General features: G+C 42.0%; 1 protein-coding gene across 5 annotated transcripts in view; it reads right to left on the reverse strand.

The window, feature by feature from the left end:
* The window catches only part of ncam1b (neural cell adhesion molecule 1b), a 64,747-nt gene extending 42,583 nt beyond the window's left edge, over nt 1–22,164 (reverse strand). For 2 of the 5 annotated variants that reach the window (XM_076036358.1, XM_076036361.1), the window contains exon 1: nt 21,545–22,164. In XM_076036358.1, the coding sequence (XP_075892473.1) occupies nt 21,545–21,596 (52 nt within the window). In that variant the 5' untranslated portion in view covers nt 21,597–22,164. The remainder of the gene's footprint in view (nt 1–21,544) is intronic. The other 3 variants (XM_076036360.1, XM_076036359.1, XM_076036363.1) reach the window with 2 other exon arrangements.
* Between the last annotated feature and the right edge of the window lie 699 nt (nt 22,165–22,863).

A 22,863-nucleotide genomic window follows, 5' to 3' on the forward strand; every position in this document is an offset into this window, starting at 1 on the left:
TGTCAATTGCGGAGCCGTTTCTTATAGCCACTTTTTCCGGGAACACTTTCCTGTGCTTGAATTAAATTCAAACTTTCCAACTGGTGAGTGAGTTACAGTATTTCCTTCATAAAAAGAGACCAAAAGGAATTGAAAGACCGACTGAAAACACTTTCAAAACAGGCCTTGAAAGGGTGAATTGTGAAATCTTAAGTCATCTACCTTCCATTGAATGGCTTAGAATGTAAAACCTCAAGGAACTGAAATATACTCGGATACGAATTCAACAAAACTATACAATGTAGGCTGTAATTAGCTTTTTCCCCATGGAGTCCGCATTACAGCAGCTGAATAATAAAAAGAGCAGTTGTAAATTTATGACTACCTCACACTGAAAGCTCTGCGCATGAAATTACTGTCATGACGGTAGAAGGCAGAGAGCCAGGTTCTTAAAATTCGTTGCCGCTTTTCATAACACTGCCGCTACAGAATTGGAACAAACAGAGTAAAACAGTTCTCAAATCTTCCAGGCAGGCGGCCGCTCGGAGAGGTAAAGGTCTCATGGGGAATTTACTCCACATGATAACCTGTCAGCTTCCATGTCTGCTTCTTCCCTCATAATGGGATGAAAGATCAACGCACGTGCACAGCCCAAGTTTTTGTTTTTCTGGTTTTCAGGATTCTGCAATGGAAGGTATTCAGGTTCCCCTGCTTAGTTCTCCTTATCTGTTAGCTAACGCTGAATAGTCATAGAGGGGAACTGCAGCTGGTTAATCATAAAAGCTGAGAAGCAACAGCAACTCAAAGCTATTTAAAAAAAGGCAGAAAGGAGTTGCAGGAAATACAAGACTGAACCAAAACCCTTGCAAGATAATTAGATTTAGCAATCTCTTCCTTCACGTTTCCACCATGGATGAATAGCGTGGCTGGAACTCTAAGATTAGCTGTCATGAAATGGATAAAGACTGTTGCTTTGTTCCAAAATGAGAGCATCAAATTACGTCTTATCTACAACATCTCCAACAGAGAATCGCTGCCTGGCTGAACGTAGCCACAATAGGAACGCGCAAGGCACGTAACTCAGTAGAACATTTTCCTGCTACCAAACACAAAATCACAGGGGCAGCATAGAAATGTAATCCAACGCAATATTTCATTCTAGCTTTAGGCAATGGCATATATATGCTGTGCTGACTGCTGAAGATACCGTCTGGGGCCAATAAAGCCTTTCTAGGTGCCACATCAATAAGCATTAATGTTTTTATCGAAGAGCAACACATTAAATTTAGATCATCGCAGAGTTCAATTTTACATGACTATTGCTGAACCAAGTGTAACGGAGTGTCATGCTAGGCCGCGACTGTTACTAGCTAGCGCAGGGAGCTGCAGTCTCATTAATGTTTCTAATTTGAGATCATGTTAATTTTCATGGTCTCTTCATTCAGCCATAGGCCACTGACCTTCCAAATGCCACTGCATCCACTTTGGCCCGTGAACGCGCCATGTTTGTCTGCGCAAGGGCTCGCAAACATCTCTTCCACTACAGTGACTCGCCATACCGATGCCATTTGCCCAGTGTGTTCATTTGCTTTGTCACGTTGGCACATGAGGTGCAGCGTTTGTTGAAAGTACTGAGGGTCAGTGCTTTGAGCCCCAGCCTTCCACCGCCGTCGGTGACCTTGAGCATGACAGTGATTGCTCCCCTCCCCCCACCAAATTGCCCCTAATGGTGCAGCGTCAATGTGCGGATGCATGAGCTTGTGGAGAGCAGGTGGCATCCTGCAAAGTAGTCACTGGCAGTGTCGAGACGCGCATGTGAACCGGAGAATGCTGACCCGTACTGTTAAGTGCATTGATTTGTCAAATTGACTTGAAAGCTCTGGCGAGATGTGCGCCTGCCCCTCGCCGCGGGTCTTGGCTATCCTTGAAAAGGGACAGGTAGATGGTCAAAATCATACATGTGTATATATCAGTATAACAAAAATGGTCCTTCCATGTTTTGGATGACACCAAAAAAAAGAAGACACCGTATAAGAAGAAAGCTGACGGGGGTAAAGAAACAGGAAGACAGCAGGGTGAAGAAAGCTGTGGTATAAAGAGTTTGGACAAAATATAAATAGAAGGTGATTTAAGCAAGAAAACAAGAATTAAATATGATTGTAATTTTCAAATGTTTATTTACAAACATATGGTCTTTAATGCAGCCATTTCACTTTGGTGGTAACTAAAGGTGTTGGACTGGAAGGGGCGGCTGTTTTATAAGTGGAGTGTGCATTGATATTCCACTGGTACAGTAGTCGGGGGCTGCAGTTGGACATTCTTGAGCAACTTTACATAGCCCAAAACCACCATCTGTGGTTTGGGCTGTATTTTAAATTCAAATCCCCCCTTCGCCCCTCCAGGAATACACAGACTTTCGACAGTTAAGTAGGAAAAAACTGATAAGATAAAACAAGAAAGGAGCATTAATGAGAATATATGCAGAGCTTGACCTCCACCAGCTGTGGTTGTCGTAATGGAGCACCTCAGGCGTTATTCCGCACTATCAGATGTAGTAGTCAGCATCAATTTAAGCCACCACTTGCCTCAGTTACCACATGGGGTTATGCTGATGATCTATTCAAATTGGGTATGACACATACACACACACACACACACACACACACACACACACGAGCAAGTTAACACTTGCCAAATTGACAGACACAGTTTGAAGACTGCTTGATTAAAAATAAGTGCTGTTTGAGACTATTCTTACTTTCAAAGCAGCAACTGAGCCTGCGCCTCTGTGAACCAGCCAAGTGACCGTCCATGCAATATCTGAAGGGGTTAGCATGATGGACAACTGTAGTCGATATATCGGCACATGTTTAGATAAGGTTGGATAAACTTTCAATACTTATGTTAATTGCTGGAGCACCAGTTGAACTTGATTGAAAAATAAAATTTCATGGTACCGTTAGTAAGGCACAGACATTAGCTTGCTAACGTTAGCCTGTCTTGTTTTACTTTGGAACGAAATAATTAGGAATTCAAGACTATCTTTGTTATCGCCAAAGAGCAATTCGTTTTGTGGGCAGCAGCGAACGGCAGGAAATGGAAACGAACATAAAAGTAGAACATAGAAGGGACATAGGCACCAATCGTATACGTAAAAGCTCGCACTGAGTTATTCAGGAAGCCAACAGCAGCAGGAACAAACAAAGGAGTTCTTATTAATTTTTGATGTAGTCTGCTGCTCAAGCGGTCTTCCACGCTGCCTGATCTATATCCGACATCTGTCTTCTTTGCTTTCCAGCTTTGTGAAAACAAACAAAGAAACAAAAAAATTGACCCCCCCCCCCCCACCTCAAAAGTTTTTGGGTATCTGCTGCCATATTTGTAGGTCATGTGAACCCACCACACTAGCAAAGTAGCTTCTTTGGAAAACTTTAGAAAAGAAAAAAGAGGCCGCCCTGTGCATGGATACGGTTGCTAAGAACGGATTTGGAAAACGGCTCTTTTAGGGAGGGATTTACAGTTGCTTTCAGCAATTTAAACTAAGTGACTTCAGTGTTGCCAGACAAGGGCAACGGCAGGACGACAAGGCAACCGTGATCAGCATGTTCTGCAGTGTATTTGGCTGCTGGCATCATTTGCTATAGAGGTAAAAAAAAAAATAAAAAAAAAATGCACATTTCGTGTAACAAGACTGTTGGTTAAACCAAAGAGTTGATGGATTTAAAATGAGCACAATTAAATGTAAAAAGCAAGATAACAAAGACTCCTTCAATAGCTGAGATAAGCTACCAGTGCAAACCCTCGCTTGCCACCACAAGACACAAACAACTATGCACAAATTCTTTCTTGGTGAAACTTTTGTTTAATAGACTAATAATCTTTTCCTCAGTTGTGTTTCCACAACATCACTGAAATCAGTTATTATAATAACACTTTCTTCACAGCTTAGTCACGGCATCCCAGGCCCACAAAGACTTTGCACAGCTTGGGTGGCTACATTCAGGATTCTACTTTTAAGAAACGAGGGACTATTTGCTTGCTGCTCATGTCTTTCAACCACGGATACTAGGTTCTACCAGTTTCTATGGCAACATGTTTCTCCCCTCTCCCCATATTTTGACATCATCGTTCTCTCTCTCTCTCTCTCTCTCTCTCTCTCTCTCTCTCTCTCTCTCTCTCTCTCTCTCTCTCTCCTCTCCCGAGTTGTTCCCTGCGATCTAACGAGTTGCAGCAGTATAGCCTCCAAGGAGCTACTGTTTATATTTAAAAGGCTGTAATAAACATGGCACAAATTCACATTGAGACCTTTGCCTTCAGTGGCAGGAAGTGCTACTTCTGACACTCCAAGGTCTCCTGTGGTTATAGGATACAAACAAAAACTTTGAATGTATCGACAGTCTACCGAAACCTTGCTTTTGCCCCTACTGTGCTGAACACAAAGCAGCTTCACCTTTCTTCATTTTTCTTCTCTTTATGCCTGTGCTTTGGAGAAAGGCTGTCTTGCAGCTAACAGTGGATGATGAGTTAATTCTATGGAAACTTCAACAAGTAAAACCTGGAGATGCTGCAGTGGTACTATTTCAGATTCTGTGCGGAGCCTCTTTGATTGTCAGCGGGCCATGTCCCTAAGCACAGGAAGTGGAAATGTAGACCTTTAAGAACTGCCTGTGAGCACTCGACATACATGTAGTGCCTTAACGTCTCTGAGTTTGCACTCTGGCACACTCAAACTTGAAGTAAAGCTCTATATGAAGAGCGATCATGTTGTGAAATTTTCGGAGAAAGAGTAATTCCCAGGGTACAAGCAGCACCATCAAATATGCAACGGCTCTCTAGCCAATCAATGAAGTCCAAATATGCTTCAAACATGCATGCTCCGTTTTTCATTTAAAAGCTGCTAAGACCTGCGGTTCTGGAAATCCACCCTTTGTGATCTCACTGGTCACGGAAGGCACAGATAGCTCTGCCAGGTTAGTGACAACACCCCAAGCAGGTTGGTTGTTCCCGCCTCTGAAAGCACCACTTTGCCACCCTGGTTTTGTCCCCTTGCAAACACGTAGGAGGTACAAAAAAAAAGCTTCAATTTTTAACAGAAGGCTGAAATTGAGGGTTTTTGCTGGAGGCTACAAAACAGGGAGGCTGCGGGGGTCAGGAACAGGGGTATGTTGTTTTCTGGCCAGTTAAACAATTCTGGACAGTCAGACAATTAAATCATTTCGTGGCGGCGCCACTGGAGTCTGAGATGAAAAGCTAAACTCTGATTTAAATGGCTATAATATCTGGTCTTAAAACAGAGGCCTTTCATCTGTCTTTTGGTTTTCTAATATGATAAGGCTGTACCACAGATGGCTGCAAATCAAAGCTAATCTGTGTACTCTGGGTTTAAAAGAAATAGCTACATGCCAAACCAAAAGGAAGCACCAACATTTAAAATAATTGGTGATTATTTCATATACTTTTCATCCAAATAATCATCATGCATTACTTCCCATTTTTGTGAACCAATGGCCCACATGATAAAAGGCCAAAATGACATTCATGCTCAACTGAATCTAAAAACTTTCACATTTACTCAAAGTCACTTGATTCCCTGAGGATCCTCACATTTGGCCAGTGTAATCAAATCATGTACTGGAAACAAAGCAACATTGAACCAATGCAATAGAGCAGCTCTGTTAACAATAGAACAATGTCTTATTGAGTTCCATTTTTCTTTGTCACAATTTGATTGAAAATCGATTATTTTTACTGATCAATTGACTGATAGAGACTGATTGTCTCAATATCATTAAAAAAAAATATATACGAAAAACTAACTGAACTGAATGACCCATATAAGTTATTTGAGTTCTCATAGCTGTAAGCACAAATAAAAATAGCAAACTTACTTCAAAGTGTATTTTGCTGTTGCATTTTCATTTTTTTTTTTTTTTTATCTTTGCTATTTAAATATGAACACAGTAGATTATTTGGACATCAACATACTGTGGAAAATACAATTACTGTTCTCTAGAGAAGACACTTTTATATTATTATTTTTAAGTTTTAAATCCTAGGAGTGCACTGAATGTGGAACAGGCCACTTTAATCTGTTGCAAAGAAAATAACACATTTACTAGTTTACTTACTTCCTGCCGACTGCAATGCAAGGCGTTTTGCACCATTTTAAACTGGGAGAACCCATTTGATTATGTCTTGCACACACAGTCTGCAAGTAACAAAATACTACAATAGTCTTGAGTAACATCATGACTCAAAGAACAGCCAGAATAGAATTTAAAGGAAGCTCCTCTGAATGAGAATATGCCACTCTGGGCAACATACATCCTCCTCCTCTCTACTGATGGTAGTAATCTGTGACTCAGTGGACTAAGTTGCACTGCACTCCAGCGGCAAAAAGATTTTGCTCTAATTTAGACAATTTATTGCAAGTGCCCCTTAGCATCTGCCTCAGCTGTGCACCACAAAAACAAAAGGCGGAGACTGGGACAGCTGAGTGTCTGTGCCACATGATGCACCGCTGCACACTCCAGTAAAGACTCAGTATTGTCACTGCTGAAAATGTCGGCAGTGTCCTGGGATGGATACGTGACGTATAAGGGAACCAGGGAGTCTCTGAGGAGGAACAAGATTAAAGGCCCGTTATTAAATTGCCATGACAATTTTTAGCGCACGAAAAAAAAAAAAAAAAAAAAAAAAAAAGACAGAATTGACACGGCCTCAGGGAAAGACGGCGCTGATGTAAATGAAGAACAAATGGAAACAGAAACAAAACATATTGTTTGTATTCACGGTCTCTGGTTTCAAGTGGAGAAATAAGTGTGTGTGTGAGGGCTGGAGACTTGTCAGACCCAGCTATTGTAAAAGATGTGCACAGTGAAACGGTAAGCTTCTTTGGAGGGGTGAGGGAGTGAATTCTTGGAAATGTGCTGGATGATTTCAGTTTGCTTCCTGGCCAGAGACCACTGTGGCGACTGTGCACAAGAATGGGGAGTCTGTGTAGGATAAAGAAATGACTGAGATGATGCACAATGAATCACCCGCAGACTGTCGCAGGAAAAGGGCCGTCTCTTGAGAGACTAATCAAGATAAAGACAGTGGTCGGACTGTCACCACCTTGTTAGCTCCAGCCACAACACGCTCCCTTGCCGAGAGACCACAACCCAAGTGTTCCTTTCCTATTAGGGAGGACAATCTTGAGGTTTTGCTGGACTTAAACGCAGATTTGTCACGCCTCACTTACTGGTATAATGACGATGAAGTTGAAAATGCGGCAGGTGGATGGAAGAGACAATTTGGTCTGAAATGACCGGCTGTTGTTTTGAAAAGAAAGAAAAAAAATCTTGCAACGTTTGTCATAATTTTGGCAGAGCAGAAACGGTGACATATAATTTCTGACGGAAAAAAAAAAAAGAGTCGAACAGTAATGGACATTTTGCCAGGGTAGATATCACACCACCGTGCTCCTCCTCGGCATCGGGATATGATTTTTGTGGGCACGGCGAACATTTTAATGCTAATTGGCTTTTTAAAATGCCTCACGCAAATAAACAAGACAGCAACTTAAAAGATAAGGTCGCGCCACATTTTACTTTATTTTCAATTACATTTTAATTAACTGTTTGGCCTCAGAGGGCAGGAGGGCACAAGGGAGGGGGAGAGGGCCACAATGACCACTCAGCCACAAGCTGCCTTGGATGACACAGAAGACTGAGGCCTGGCAGAGACACACAGCCCTTACTGTGTGTCCTTTCAGAAGGCAGACAGGCCGGGCCGGGCCGGATAAGCCTGCCTGTGACTCCACCAGGAAGGATCAATAAGAAAGAATGTACCATTTCACATACAGCCAGACAGAGGCAGGGGCAGGGCAGAGAGGCGGCGCAGCACTTGAGTGCTCATTATGCCGTGTAGGATGGCACCGCGTGTGCGTCCTCGTCTGAAGCGGCCCGTAGGATGCTGAAATATGATGCCGGGCCATTAGAAACGATGACAGATCGCCACTAATTGGATTGCAGCACGCCATTAAGATAAGGAGCGCCACGAGCTTGTTACTGTAAAAGGTTAACAAGCTGACAGTGGTAATTGTTTCAACAAAAAAAAATAAAAAAAATAAAAAAATACCCGCACAAAAGAACAGTCAAAAGCCAAAACCTATCCTGGAAGAGGTAATCAGTGTTAGCTTTGTGTGGCTGCATCTTTTGCTTTCACTTACCACGTTGGAAAACAGTTGGCGGCAGCCTCCAGTTTGATCGGCTGCCACCAACAGTCAGCCGCATACGTAACGGGCTGCCACCTTGTCTAACCACCGTCTGAAATGACCACCTGCCAACAAACATGGCCCGCTAAGTTCTGCCGTCGCCAGTAAATAAGCAAGAGTCACGTCCCGCGCTGGCAACCGCGAAGCCTCAGATGGCCGTCTCCAGTCTGCAGATTTTCTCCTCTCTGACCACTGCGCACACATTCAAACTGTGAGCCAGCGCTCAAGGCAAAACAGAGGCTGTGCATCAAAATAGTGTCGCTGATGAGCTATTCCTCTTCCCTGTCTGAGTGAATGCTTGTCTTTTTAAGGAGAAATGAACGGTGGGTGAAAAAAAACCATTGTTATTAATCTGCATTGTGCAGTGACAACGAGGTGGGCCAACACAAATTATAGCAAGTGGATTAATCAATCAGACCATCAGATCTCTTGAAACTTCGGCAGCGGTTAAAGTGGTCGCTAAATTTGCCGAAACAACCTGCAATCCAAAAAGCAAAGCACATTCATTCCACATCTTAAAAGACAAAGAAATGCAATCAAGCCTATTTAGCGCTCAAGAACTAAGCTAAAAAAAAAATTAAAAAAAACACTGATTAAAACTGCCGAATAGTAATTAGAAATGTCTTTAATGATGTGGAAAAGCATTTAAACACTGCCTGTCCAGGGCCCTTCCGGTCCTCCTGTAGCATGTTTGTGATATTCAAGGCCATCCCTGATGCCCCTTATTAATCCATGCCACATCTCATTATGCTAAGCCCTAACAGCACGCCATTTGCATTCCGAGACAACAGCGGTATGCTCTTCAGCAGAATCCCAAGTCATTGTTAACAAAGTCATGCCGCTGACTAGATGAGCATGAGTGATGTCGATTGATAGGTTCAGATAAACTCTTCACCTCTAGCCATGACTGAGAATACAGGCCAAAATCTGAGGCCTTTTAAAAAAAAAAAAAAAAATTAAAAAAAAGAATGACTTCTGTTGTCAGACCCGACTAAGCGGAGGCATAACGACAATAAGGTTTCAACAGGTGCCAGAAGGCAGTCGCAGTTGTGTGAATTTTACAGCTGCTGGTTTGGTGATTACGGAGAGGAGCATTCCAAATGGAGAGACACCACCCACGAGGAAGGCCTGGAAAAGTGGGTTGATTGGGTCGTGTCTAAAAACATCCTCTGAGCTGGATGTGAGGCTTCGGCAGATAAGTCCTAAGTAGGACACTTTCAGTCAGTCAGGCATGAGAAATATGCTGATTTGTGATGTCTCTCAGTCAGCCAAATGTGATTCAATCATTTAGCACTTTTGTCGAGACAACAATTCATTCTGATTCGTCAAGGCCCGACTCACAGACAACCTGTTAAAACACCTGCTTTTTGGTAATGGGTGGCGTGTTTAAGAATGACGTGTTCCTGCCTCCAAGAACTCTGAACGGTCAGGATGGAGCTCGGAAATTGGGCATCTAACATGCGTGACCATTAGCTGTTCAAAAGCATAGCTCGGACAATGAAATCTGCAAACCAGACTTTGCAATGGGGGTGGGAGGTTGCAATTCTTCGTTCAATCAAACGGTAATTGGGAAGCTGGACTCCTGCGGTGACTTCATGTCTTTATCTTGCCGCCAGTGCAAAAAGAGCAAGGAAAGCCCAAGGTTGTGTTTTGCATTCTGTGACACAGAATGACGAGGCGTGGTCTTTTTTTCCACAATGGCTCCGCGGAGAGCGACAGATGGCGCAGAGGTACCTAATGACACAACATGAGCTTGCACACTCCCCCCTCCTCATCTCCCTCTCCCTTCTCTCTCTCTCTCTCTCTCTCTTGCTCTGTCTCTCTCTCTCTCTCTCACGCACATACACAGTCGACCAATCAGAGACGGGGCTGTAAAAATAGACACTGGGACAGGGCTAGCCTCAAGAGACTTGGCTACTCTATTCCTTAGGGCTAAGGATCTCCGGAGATCTCTGCAGTAGGAGAGCACTGTCGCAATTAATCCGGGCACTTAAAAGCAGGGTTATGATGAATTAAAGTGGGAGAGTGCTGTTCTTTTTTTTTTCCTTGGGATTTTACGGCCGCTCGTTATCCACGTAATAAGATGTTCATGCTCACTGCAGTAATTTGGCTGTACTTTATTTATTAGGAGTGAACTCACAACGATTTAAGAGCCAGAGCTGCCTTTGCAGATATTTTGTAACTGACTTGTCTTTGGTGAACTTAATTTTTTTTTTTTTTTTTTGACCTACAAATATTAACAAAGCAGCTAGGCAAGTTTGAAACCAGAGGGTGGTCATTTCAGCAAGAAGCAGGCTATAGTAGTGGAAAGGACACAAAGGCAATGCAACCGGCACAGTGACTGAAGTGTGTCACTGTATGAAATGTAAGCCTCAAACAAGTGGGTTTATGTCCTATGTCTCTACGACCTTCCTTTGGCCACTTTTGGATTTAAGTGTTTTGCCTGTAAGTGGCGCTCTGGAGCAGCTAGTGTTTTTGTTTATGCATTTTATCTTTTTTTTTTTTTTTTTTTAACTATACTGTACTCACCTGCTTGCCAAATTTGGTGCGTTTTGAGTATGTTCAAAGGGGCAAAATGAGGTTTGAAGACACATGAGGAAAACTGTCACAATACTAATAATAGGGAACATTACAAATACAATTGGGTCTTTCGCCTTTTGCCGGGCTCAGCCCCAAATTATAGACATAACTCAAGTGAACTTGGCCTTTCTGATGCAAGTGAGGCGTGTATTTACCGTCAGGATTTGGGTGTTTGGTTGGGATCTATCAAGGGGGATATAAGCAGTAGTCGGCTTATTAAACCTCAGGGAAAAACAAATTTGCTGAACTGGCTGTGTCATCTGCACTGTGTGTTGCTCTGCTCCTCTTTGTTACCCATCATGTTATGCCTTTAGAATCTCTTCCTCCTTCGTGCCTTTTGAACCTTAACCACTCTCCTGCTCCCGACACTGTGTCAGTTAACAGAAAAATATAGGTGACAGGACACCAATACTAAGCCATCCTGTTGAAAAGGTTGTGTAAATCCAGAAAGAAAAACAACACCATATAGATTAAATATCAAAAAGGACATCCTCTCACTTGGGGTATCATGTCCTTACTTTATCACTTGATATTGTCTACAACACTGGTGGTCACATTATATCCTTGTCTGCTCAGCGGAGGGTCAGGCACCTTAAGCCACTGAGCTGAGCATATTGGTTGTTGTGGTGTGCAAGCAATGAAAAACCACCTACTGCTATTTCTAACTTTATATTCCCACAAACGCAATGTAAATGTGCAATTAAAAAGTGATGGGACACATATGTTTGCAGTCATCAATGCCCCAATAGTTTTCTGTTCTGCTTAGATTCCATACCACAATTATTCAAAACATTAAAGCTGGATAATAGTTGGCTTGATATTCTAAAGATTTCAGAATCATTAAGTTTAAGATTTAAGTAAATATTTTCTTTGAGCGCAAAGCCAACAATATACTCAATTTTTGACTAATTAATATTGACAAGGCACTGCCGTTATGCACAATGTAATAAAAATATTAGAACCATCTGAAAGTAAATCATCGATTTGGCACTCATAGCCTGAATAATATTAAAGACAAAGTTCTGAATATGAAATGCACATTATTAGTTGGCATCTACTTTTCAGTAGTGGAACATTAACACTGAATTTTCAGTATTTCATACCGCTGAAATATGATATGCTTACGAGTGCAGCTGATCCTTAAAGTCCTCAATGCTACCGGCATAATGTTTCCATCTACTAGTAAAATGAAGTTGCGACCTTGTTCAGTCAAAATGTGTTTTAACTGCTTGTTACTCCAGCCATTCAGGCAGAAAGAGTGGCCCTGCGCTGTCATAAGGCAGAGAACAGCTCTTCCTCTGCATACCCACTCTGCACATTAATGGTGCTCATGCAGCCAGCTCCATAGGGAGTCAGTATGCAAGTTGCCGGTATGCCATTGAGAACACGAATGACAATCATTGTTTGTGTGGAGCATACGTGCAGTCAGTCATGTTCATGGATCAAAAAATACTATTTTTCTGGAATGTTCAACAAACAATTAGCAGTAATGAAAAATTAGAAAAGAAAATTAGTCTAAAGCACATATGAAAAAAGGAGGAACTCTTTTTTTTTTTTTTGGTAAATACCTTGTGAACTGACGGGACAATCTGTTCAGGATTCTTCAGATTTATGGCAGAAGAAGTGGATCTGAGTCTGTCAATTTTCTATTCCCCCTCTGGAGTTTCATGATGCAAAACTTGTCCCTTAGTCATGGTTCAATTCCGAACGGCGAATCAATGAGACACGGAAAGCTGTGGATTTCTAGTTTATCATCGTGTCTTTTGTAAACTGCACTCTTCAACTGTGCTGCTAGGAGATATGCAAAAAAAAATCATTCTTGTCTGTAATAAACAAAAAGCCATAAATGCATTTTGTCTTCACACAAATATTCATAAGATTACCACAAGCAACGAGGTAAAAATCAATCTTATTTTTCACAAATAGTCATGCAGTCATTCAAATGAAAGCCATCTTGCACATATGCACTGCATGTATTCAAATGAAAGCCATCTTGCACATTTGCACTAACAACTTATATAAGCAACAATAGTGCGCAAATCCCTCTTCATTCCTTCATTCCCCTTTTTAGGCTTTTGAAGAGCCAATCCCAACGTACAATGGAGCATACATACTCTGCCTCTGCGCCGGTTTATAGTCATTATAGATGTTAATGTTTCATTAGCGTCGGAGGGTTTGCCTTCTGCTTTTTGAACTCTATGACATGCGTGGAGGAGACGTACAAAGCGGTCCATGACACATCCGGCTTCTGTTGGCAGGGAGGGCAGCATGGCTCTCAGCAGCCCAAGTCAGTATGTCATACTGAGAGAAGATCCTTTAGGGGAAGGCCTTAGTGGCATAGAATAAAAGACCAGCACAAACACAGAGTTTAGACAAACAACGGCGGATTCAGAAGGACGGAACGCTCCCCGCTTTCCTTGGCACACTTGGAGAAACTGCTTTCACTGCATGAATAGTCAGTTTCTGTTTTTTAAACTTGGAGCAAATACCAATATTTGTAGCTAATTGAAAGACAGTGTCAGCTCATGGAAACATTAAAACGTGCTATAATGGATTACAAATTAGTTTAAATCTGTTTATTCAGATATCTATTGCAAAGCAGGCAATAAATAATTCATTCTCAAAAAGTGGCGTGTTGGCATGATCATCAAAAGCTAATTCAACTGATTAAAGTATTAGAAGATACTTCCGTTATATTTGAAGCTGAGCTCTTCACCTCTCATTAAGTCATCATTTGGTGTTGTATTTCACCAGCCCAACCTTTTAGATCTTTAGAGCTTTAGACCTTTAGCTCTTTAGAGCTTTAGACCTTCTGGAAGTCTCTGGATGCAGGGCATCGTGGTCCAACTTTCAATGATGTTGCCTGTTAATGTTGTGTCTTGAAATTATCCCATAAAGCCTCTTCAATTCCCCCGACTTCATGGCGTCAGTAATCACATTTCTTGTGGTTACCACTGCAGACTGTACCAAACAAAGTGCGGCAATATTCCAAAACTATATAATCTAATACAATTCACTCCATGCAAAATAGCACTAATAGTTTTTAATGAAATAAACTGGACAAGAAGACAAGACAACAGCTGTGAACTACCATAATAATTAACGCTACAATGCCTCAAGGCCCGAGAGCCATGACGTGTCCAGCATATGCAACTGCTTGCAGATATTGTTTTTTCTTAAAACAATGCAATTATGTCACTATTACATGAATTAAACTGAACATGGGCTATTTTCCCTTCCTTTCAGGCTGACTGTTGAATAAAAGATTCTCATTATCATTTGATGAATGATTGTTCCATCAAGAGTTTTTTTAAAACGATTTGCCAAAAAGAAATATGGCATTTCTCTCAGTCTGTGAGTTGATCCATTCAAAGTTCTTCTCAGCAACTTTTTAAGGCTTTGCAATGAAAGTAAAAATGTGCGTTGGAGTCAAATTATTAATATTTCCATAACATAATTTTTGATTACACTGCACAAATGAGGGTGAGATAAAGCTAATTCCCGTCCCCAGTCTTTCGGCAAGTCTCTTTTGCTGAATGAAATCCTCCATTAAATACTGGTGACTTGAGACTCAAACTACAATGACTTGGCCTGTGTAACTCAGAGGGAATACAGTTATAAATATATCATTTTGTTTCTCTTGAGAAGGTAATGCCTATTGATGAACAGTCTTAGGCTGGCATTACAAAGAGAGGCACGACCTTGCAGCCTCTAAGTATTCTTGCCTTGCCTCTTTCGTCATTTAAAAAATGCAAAAAAGAAAACTTAAAAAAAAAAGGAAAGAAATCATATCTGAATTAAATCTGTTAAGTGCGTCAGTTAAACAGCAGTCTGTGGTGTCTGTGGAATTCACTGGCGTTATTTCAGTGCAGATCTCACTTTCACTTCCGAGAGGTAGCGCTTTCTTAGTTTGATCTCACAGCAGGTGGAAAATAACAGCTTTCTGATAACAGGATCAGTGTCACTCAAGGGCTGCACTCTTTGCAGGACACTCCTCAGAATACTTAGAAATTTAAAACCTCAATCCTCCAGTATTATTGGGATGTATAAGAAGACTTTTTTTTCTTTCTTTCTTTTTATTTTTTTCTGTTTAAGGCCTCGAATCAACATCAACAAATTAAGATTTTCAACCCAAACATTGTTAATAGGAACATTCCTTTTCTGATGAACAATTGGACAGTAGGCATTAAAAATGCATTACACTTAAATATCACCAAAACTATAACTAGAAAAAGGTAGTAACAGTAGTTTGAAAGTATTACAATATTGATATGTGTCAGAATAAGCCTGCAGAAGTTATTTCTTCACCTGCTTTTTCTTGACACTGCTGTGAACCGCATGCTTCTTCTTTTTTTTTTTTTATAGAAAACTGCCTGGCGTTGACTTGCACTGATGGCTGTGTGGTGTTGAGGGTGACTGGTAACTTCATGGGAAGGAAGCCTGCGGCATACCAATTCAACTTTTCCCAGTTGTGTGTGTGTGGCGATGTATCCTATAGTGTTTCAATAATGAATGCACCATGACTCGCATGAATGCTTGAGAACACACACGCTGCTTCCCTTCACACTACATAATGGAAGTTGAAAGCCAAATCCTCGCCAACAGCATATTGCTTTGTAACAGTAGGATGAGACACGGACTCATTTTCTAAATTCAGAAATATTGTACGCTTCCCCCGAGTGTGAGTTTAGTTGTGTGCAGTCCTAAATCTGTATGCTGGTACACAATTTTGTCTAGCCTTGGTGGGAAAGGATTTTGAAGTTCTTTGATTCTTTCTGGGGCTGCACAGGCCACCGGCAGACTATGATCACTCAGAGCCTGTTCAGCTCTGCTATTGCTCTACGTCCAAAGTGATTCAATCACAAGTTGACAGCTCCAACTCGGTGAAAATTCACCTTGAACGCACCGGGGAAGATTTGGGATCCAATTTTTAGATGTGCTCAAAAGGCACGAATCTACAAAGAACATGTGGACTCTCAAGATGCTTTGCATTGTTTTTTTGTGTTTCAGGATGAAGAATATCACTTTGGTATATTCAGAATGAAATATCAAACGACCTCCTGTGTGTGTGGGAGCAGCAGATGTTTGTCAGTAGTCCCCTTTAAAAGAGTGAATTTCTGCATGTTCCCTGAGCTCTTGCGATGCGAGCGTGTGAGTTGTGGTGTGGAGAAAGTTGTCAGTGTGTGTGATAATTACTCCAGCCACCAATCTGCTGCTCTGGGCCTTTTACCTGCCAACATTTAACAGTTGTTTGAGAACAGGCTCTCACCTGCCAATATTTAGCAAACATTTGAACACAGTGTAAATTCATTTTTACAATGTTGACTAAATGTACGAGGGAGGACGTTTTATTGGCCGCGGTAACCTCAACATTGATACACTAGAGCCAATGCATTCTCCCAAGGTGTCGTTTCAAATAACTGGCCAGTTGAGCGACTTGTTGAAATCTCCCCCGTCGAAACTTTAGAGGATGTCCACCGCAAATCAACTCATTTTGTTGATGTGAAGATGCAAAATCTCAGTCGTGCATCCTTTTCACACATGCACCGTTTCTACCTGGGATGCATTTTTTTTTTTTTTTTTTAACCTAGGGTTCCAGCGGTGCACAGTGATACAATTATAAATGAACTACATCAACATTGTGGTCAGCAGCTGCAGAGTATCTTCCTGCTCTTGTTTCTCCCATGCTCCATACTGCTTGTGCGCGCGCACAGGCACATATTGGAAATGTTGGTGGAATGCACAGATATACGAAGACTGTTATTTTTAGTGCAGCGCCATTTCATCGCTTACAATCATCCCTCTAAAATAGTTGCCACGCAGCCACAAAGACTTATAGTAATGGGAAGAATACAGCTCTTGGCAATTATCAGCATTAACAGTGTGGCAGGTGGAGAACGGCCCCATTAATAAAATAGCAGTTCGAATAAACCATGTAGTCTGATGAATGGCCTGAGTAGTGGAGTATTTGTCTCTGAATGCAGTCAAAGGGGAAAACGGTATAGTGATTAAAGGAACAGGATGTAGGTAAAATAATGACTCCGGCAAACTTTTTGTGGCACTTGTTGACCAGAGCTTTTAGAGATGCAGATGATTCATCTAAAAATTTAAAATTTCTGCTGCATGTATGAACAAGTTCGTTCAAGACATCAGTCCGAGCTGCTTTTCTAAGCACTGTCAGGAGTTAAGGTGTGGAAGAGGCTGTACATGGAATCATGCAAGCAAAAGGTACATTACTTCGACTGTCAGAATCAAATCTTCCAGACGGCACCATAAACCAAAATGTGGCCAGGTTTCACTTTTTAGTCACGCAAGTCCTGCTTCTCCCCGCCACCTCCGAAATAAGTCCAAATAAGACACACAGAAAAGGCAGAAGGATGAGTCAGGAGGAATGCTGAGTTCATAACAAGCCAAGGAGCTGGGGAAATCTATCTTTATTTACACTTGAATGCGACAAATTTTGCCGATTTCAACAGTGCTACACAGTCTGAGGTAAATGGATGGAGAAAAATGTGAATGACGGGTGAAAAAACTGTTCTGATTTTAGTTCCTTTTTAGTATGTCTATTCATTTTCGTCTTTGGTCTTGGGTGTAGTTTGCTGCGGAATACTGGCTATCAAGGTACATTGTTTGGTGCATTTTTAACTGCACACATTCGTTTGTCACATCGCAGTATAAGATATAAATACTTGGCTCTATGTTTGTGAAAACATTTTTCAGAATAAGATGATGATCCCTTTTTAACTTAATGAATGACACAGAGTGTGAGAATCAAGTCCTCTTAAGCGTCTATAATCCACAGAGTAAAAACTAAGACAGCAGAGGAGCAACATCAGGATGCTGCAAACACAGAGGCTCATCACGAACAAAGAGCGACTCAAGCCTGTGCCGCCGCCTCTGTGAGCGAACCCTCCGGACAGAATGTTTATATTCTGTCCTTAGTGCTTTGCAGGGTCACGTGCAAGTGTAATGTCATCTTTTTAGCGTCCTTAGGCAATGCATCTCCTCTCAACTCGCCCAGACCTGGATCTGTCCGATCTACTCTCCATCACAAAAGAGTCAAGCGGTCCTGGCTTCGACCAAACCCGTGTCTCTCCACTCCTCCGCCTCCTGATGGTAAATAAAACCGCAGCATCCAAAAGCTAATCCACTGACTCACAATCACGGGAATTGGGTGAATTTACGAGCCTGAATGATTACAATTTTCTAAAACAAGCACAGCTGAGTCACTTTTCCAGAAATTAACTCCCAGCTGAGTAGTTGCATTTCCCATCATTAGCTCCTTTCTGAGATCAATCCTGGCTCAACAGACACTGCTTGAAACCAGGTGGTGTTGTGGCAGCAGACAGGACATGGCCACTCCTAAAAACAACAAATCGTGTTTTCTTTTTTTCTCTCTCTCTCTCTCTCTGCGGTGAGAAGGGAAGTGTCATATGTGCAAATAAACGATCCAACTTGAAGTTGAGAGCACACTATCAGCAAATGAAACTTATTTAACTGCAGTCAACCATGACCTGAGTACTAAGCTCGACTGCTTTCTTCTCTCCTGGAGGGTTTTCTATCAAAGAAAATAAGGGGATTTTTCACAGACGCTGGTGAATCTTGGCCGTGATTTTAGTGAGTCTAAAGGCGGGGCCAACTAATTGGAAAAAAAGAGATTAATTGCAGATCAAAATCAATAGTGAATGCAGCCCTAATGATACACACCCACTGTGAGAGGTGGGACCGTGCTGAATTGCTGAATCATTGGTCTTATTAACGAAGGAACATTTCGCAACGCTCTCTGCGCAAAGATTAAAACAACCGTGTAAACAAATCGATCGTAAACATGAACGCGACAAGCGATGGAATCATATTCTTAAGGCTCGCAACTTATTTTTGGGGGCAAGAGATATGAAGAGCGAGGTCTTCCACATAAATCCAAATGACTGAACAGCTCTATCAAGATGTAGCTGCTGGACTGCAGACTTTGCTCCCGGCAGTGTTGTTTTCCCCCCATCCTCGCCACGCTAAATCAGACGTAAGAAGGCCGGACGCTTTGCTAAGTCTGGCCCGCAGTCACCGCAGCCTGCGTCTTCCATCTTGCTTGGTAACACAAACAGCGTGGCGAGTCTTACGTCATCGTGACCTTGTGGTCCCAGGCGATGACGTAGCAGGGGCGAAGTGCTCCACTGTAAACCCCCCCGCAGCCGTGGTTTTTCTCTTCGGTGGAGCGCTAGCACGAGAGGCAGGTCGCTGATTAATCGTATGTGTTGCAAGGAGATTTGAAACTAATCGTTTATCTTGCCCCGCTTTGCTTAATTTCTTTTACTCTTGAGTTCCCGGGGCCATATTTCATTAGGTGTAGGATACGTGTGGCTTTGAGGTTCTCCTACATTTAAGTTATGAGTTTGAAGAGAATCAATTCATAATTATGACAAGAAGTTGAACGTGTTCATACATCATGTGGTCGTTATCATAGAGGGGGAGGAAAATGGCGAACCCGGCCCTGAGTCATATATGCCTCAACTCTGAACATAGTAATTGTCTGCATCCTAACTAACTTTTAAAAAATGATTTAACAATTCACAAAAGTAGCCGACACATTTCCATTTGATTGACACACTGGAAAGCATTAGGGTTAAGTTGTCAAGTTTATTAAGTAAGATGAGTTAAGCCTATTATGTCTTTGTTAAAAAAAACCTTGAGTACATAGACACTGCGGGCTTAATTTGTTCTGGCATTGGGTGAAATCCTCTTTCTACCACCATCGGCATATGGTGTGTTGGAAGAGGGTAGTTTGGTATGTATGAGTCACCATGTTTAACTGTGGACACTTTCTATCATGTGCTTTTCAGATCCTCACTTAAGTTTCCAGAAGAGAAGTTTGAATTCAGTTCCTCAAGATTACAAACAATATAACAAATAATCTATGACTAGGTAACACTTCATCATGGTCAATCTTTTCTTGCAAATTACAATAAATGCCAGGAATTCTGCATTGACAATGGTCAGAATAATGCCAATGTTAAAAGGAAAAAGAAAAAGGCACTTCAATGTTGGAACTGTTGTGGCTAAAAGGCATTTTGGATCGTCTCTACTTGTGAAACAGATTTCTTTCATCTGCAGCAGCAAATTATGCAGAAACTATGCTTTCTATTTTGGAGGAGTGTATCACAGCCCATTGCTACTACTTTTATTGTCATTATATTGAGTTCTCACCTACGGGATCCATTAAACAAGTAGTTTCACTTAGAGGGTTTCAAGAGGCCTATAGACAGCTTCCCTTTTTTAGTATGCTGCAGAATATTCGGCGGTACGCTCGTAAAAAAAAAATAAAAAAATGTGAAATTAATCTTAGTGTCTGCTTTATTATGTCCCACGAGGGAACCAAATCCATTTCAATGTAAAATCCCAGGAGACTCTGCATTACAGTTACAATGCAATAAACACTCCACTCTGCATGAGGATCACCCCTGCACGTATTGGATTGTACGTGAAGGATTAAAAGGCTATCCCACGAAAAACCCTGATCTGGAGAGTGGCCGGCCGCGAGCACGACACCCACCCCAAGTATCTGGCAAGTCCAATTACTGATTTTGATCACAGTTAAAAAAAAAAAAAAAAAGAAGAAGAAGCAAATACAGCAAAAAGGATCATTGCAAATTCTCATTGAATGTGACACACAACGTTCTCCATTTGAACTTACATAACGCACATTTTACCAACTTAGAGGATCACATTTCAAAGCCTTTATCGCCGCATCAGATTACATAACAGATGATTCAGTGTAGAAGTTGCGCTCGCTCCGCATCACTGTGCCAGAGCGCAAATAAATAAACAAGACAAGACAACAATCGCTGAAAGGCTTCTGCGGGCATCCCCTCCAGATAAACACCCATTGACAGTTAGCGCCCCGCTCCTTTTAATTCATTGCACATGTAGCAAGTGTTCCATTTGGCACAGTGTACCTTTAAATGACAGAACGTGACTCGACCCATAAGGCTGTGTGTGTGTGTGTGTGTGTGTGTGTGCGTGCGTGCGTGCACGCGCGCCCGCGCGCGCATGCAAGGAGCCCAGCATCGCAACCCAACCCCCTCCCCCAGTAAACACGATCAATCTTCCCTGGGACTGGCGAGCCCATCGCTATGAAAATGCCTCAGAAAATTCTTAGCATACGCCCTCGTTGCAAGCACGTCTCTCTTTTTTTTTTATTGTTTTGTTTTGTTTTGTTTTGAAAATAATATTTCACCACAACGACGCTGAGAAAAATATCACCGCCATTCGTGCTCACGTGATTTAAATGTCCGTCCCTTCTGAAGCGTCATGTTTTATTTAATGCAGAATAAGGATAACTAAGCCCGCGGGCTGGTCACGCAAGGGGCGTTCGCAGTGCGCGTTTGCGCGTGAGTGTCCAGAAGAAAACAGGAGCTTGCACTTTTGAAATAAAAATAAATACAAGCAAGCCAGGTTTACTTCACCAAAAAAAAGGGGCACAGATCCTATGGATCGCCAGTAAGCTAATTAGCATCGGTCGCAGCAGCGTTAAGGTTACCGCTGCACCTGCTACACACGGCGCCTTCGGAAGAGGGGAGAGGGGCGACCCGGGAGGAGAATGGCAAGCCTTCTGTAACCGAGGATAGTTCACCGCTCCAAACTGGATGCTCGACGCACTTCATAAGGCACATTTTTATTTTGTGTAAATGTGTTTTTAAAAAAAAACAAACAAACAAACAAAGATGCTCTTACCTGTGCAGCCCACAAGAAGCGAGGCTAGAAAAATATCCCTTAACTGGACCATCGCAACTCCCGACAAACGTGACCGTTACACGGCGCAAGCTAACGTTTCGTCCGCTCGGTCCCTTTACTACGCTTCCCCCCGGTGTCCCTGCCTGTCTCAGCGGCTGCTCATCCTAGCCTACGTCAGTGTTATTTCTGAGCGGGTCGGTGATAACTTTCAGCAGCAGCGGCGGCGGCGGCGGCAGCAGCACCGTCAGTGACGACAAGCAGCGGCCAGAGATTAGCGGCGATGATGAGCGCCAGTGCTCCGTTCAAAGTCTGACTGACAAGCGGAGCCTTTTCACGCACGTAGATTAATGCGCACGGGCGTAATACGGGCGCTCCAGGAAAGTAGTGCGCGGATCTCAAAAGAAAAAAACATCTACAACGACGTCATGGGGAAATACCCCTATTGTTGCGTCAGTGCAGATGTCAGTCACGTCTTGTAAACACTACCTGGGATGTAACACTGAAACGAATGAGCGAGGTGGGAGAGGCAATCGTCTAATATTGTGGAAACCCTCCCCCCATATATGCCTGCTTTATTCTGCTAATAAGAACAGGTCATTGAAGTTGTTACAAAGGCATGGGGTCTCCTTCCTGTTTTATTATATTTATAGTCAGAATTACATTTCCTTCTGTTCTCTCCTTTGGTTTACGCTTCAAATTATGGATTCTAGGGACTGAGGGGGTCCTACTGCCACCAAGCCTTCTGTTTGAAACTGCTTCCGCTCTGAGTAATTCCAGAGTTCCCAACTCCGCTCTGAGTAATTCCAGAGTTCCCAACTCTCCACAGAGATTCAAGTCATTCAACCACCCAACACATAGTTTGGTCTTATAAATATTCTTATCATGGATTTCCAAGGTAATATTCATTTTATATTATTATCATTATATTAGTTTTTTCCCCCACTTTGCTCAGCGAATTTGGTAATTATCAGTGAAGAAAAGAGCCTACATGTGGAAAAATGTACTTACTTTAATTGTCCCTCTTGTGTGGATCATTATTTTTGTTAAGCTGTACTAAATTAATAATTTACTGGCTCACAGAAGCAGACTTGCTATTAAAATATTACTGTACTATTTGTAAATTGTAATAAGTATGCAAGTTCTTCTTTTATCATTGAAATACCTATGACTAAATGTCCAAGCTTGTCAGACACACTGGACCTCAGCATCTTTACAGCTACAGCACTTTTACTGTATATATTACATATTGATCAATATAGCTGAAGTGGATTGCCATGGCAACATACATTACTTCTAGATACAGACTATCAGTGGAAATT

Source organism: Nelusetta ayraudi, unplaced genomic scaffold, assembly GCF_046127955.1.
Source record: "Nelusetta ayraudi isolate G7.1 ecotype Tasmania unplaced genomic scaffold, CSIRO-AGI_Nayr_v1 ptg000048l, whole genome shotgun sequence".
Classification (NCBI taxonomy): Eukaryota; Metazoa; Chordata; class Actinopteri; order Tetraodontiformes; family Monacanthidae; genus Nelusetta; species Nelusetta ayraudi.